The sequence below is a fragment of the Penaeus monodon genome, chromosome 30, assembly GCF_015228065.2.
Source record: "Penaeus monodon isolate SGIC_2016 chromosome 30, NSTDA_Pmon_1, whole genome shotgun sequence".
Lineage (NCBI taxonomy): Eukaryota > Metazoa > Arthropoda > Malacostraca > Decapoda > Penaeidae > Penaeus > Penaeus monodon.
Window position 1 is genome coordinate 31,150,993 of NC_051415.1, and position 254 is coordinate 31,151,246.

Sequence of the window (254 nt, forward strand, 5' to 3'; positions counted from 1 at the left end):
GTCAGAAGGCAATAACGCAGCTTCATACTCACTGTTGGGATCGCAATATTCGTAAATGTACCATTTTCCATCATCGTTGTGACTCTGGAACAACTCGCAGGGGACGTCGAAGGTACAGATCACAGGGTCCTGGTCGTGTTAAGTGATGGGGACGGGGAAGAAAATGAAGGAATGGGTTATTGCTATTAAGGTATAGAGGTTATCCCTTAAGCATGTAAATTGATCCATCGTGTAGAGTGTGCACAGATGCACAT

The 254-nt window shown here is 44.9% G+C and overlaps 1 protein-coding gene across 1 annotated transcript in view; it reads right to left on the minus strand.

Annotated features, from left to right (window-relative positions):
* Positions 1 to 254, minus strand: part of LOC119592412 (MAM and LDL-receptor class A domain-containing protein 2-like) — a gene marked incomplete at its 3' end in the record, with an annotated part of 16,276 nt that overhangs the window by 13,992 nt on the left and 2,030 nt on the right. Inside the window, 1 exon segment of the mRNA XM_037941233.1 lies at positions 33 to 129. Within this exon segment, the coding sequence (XP_037797161.1) occupies positions 33 to 129 (97 nt within the window).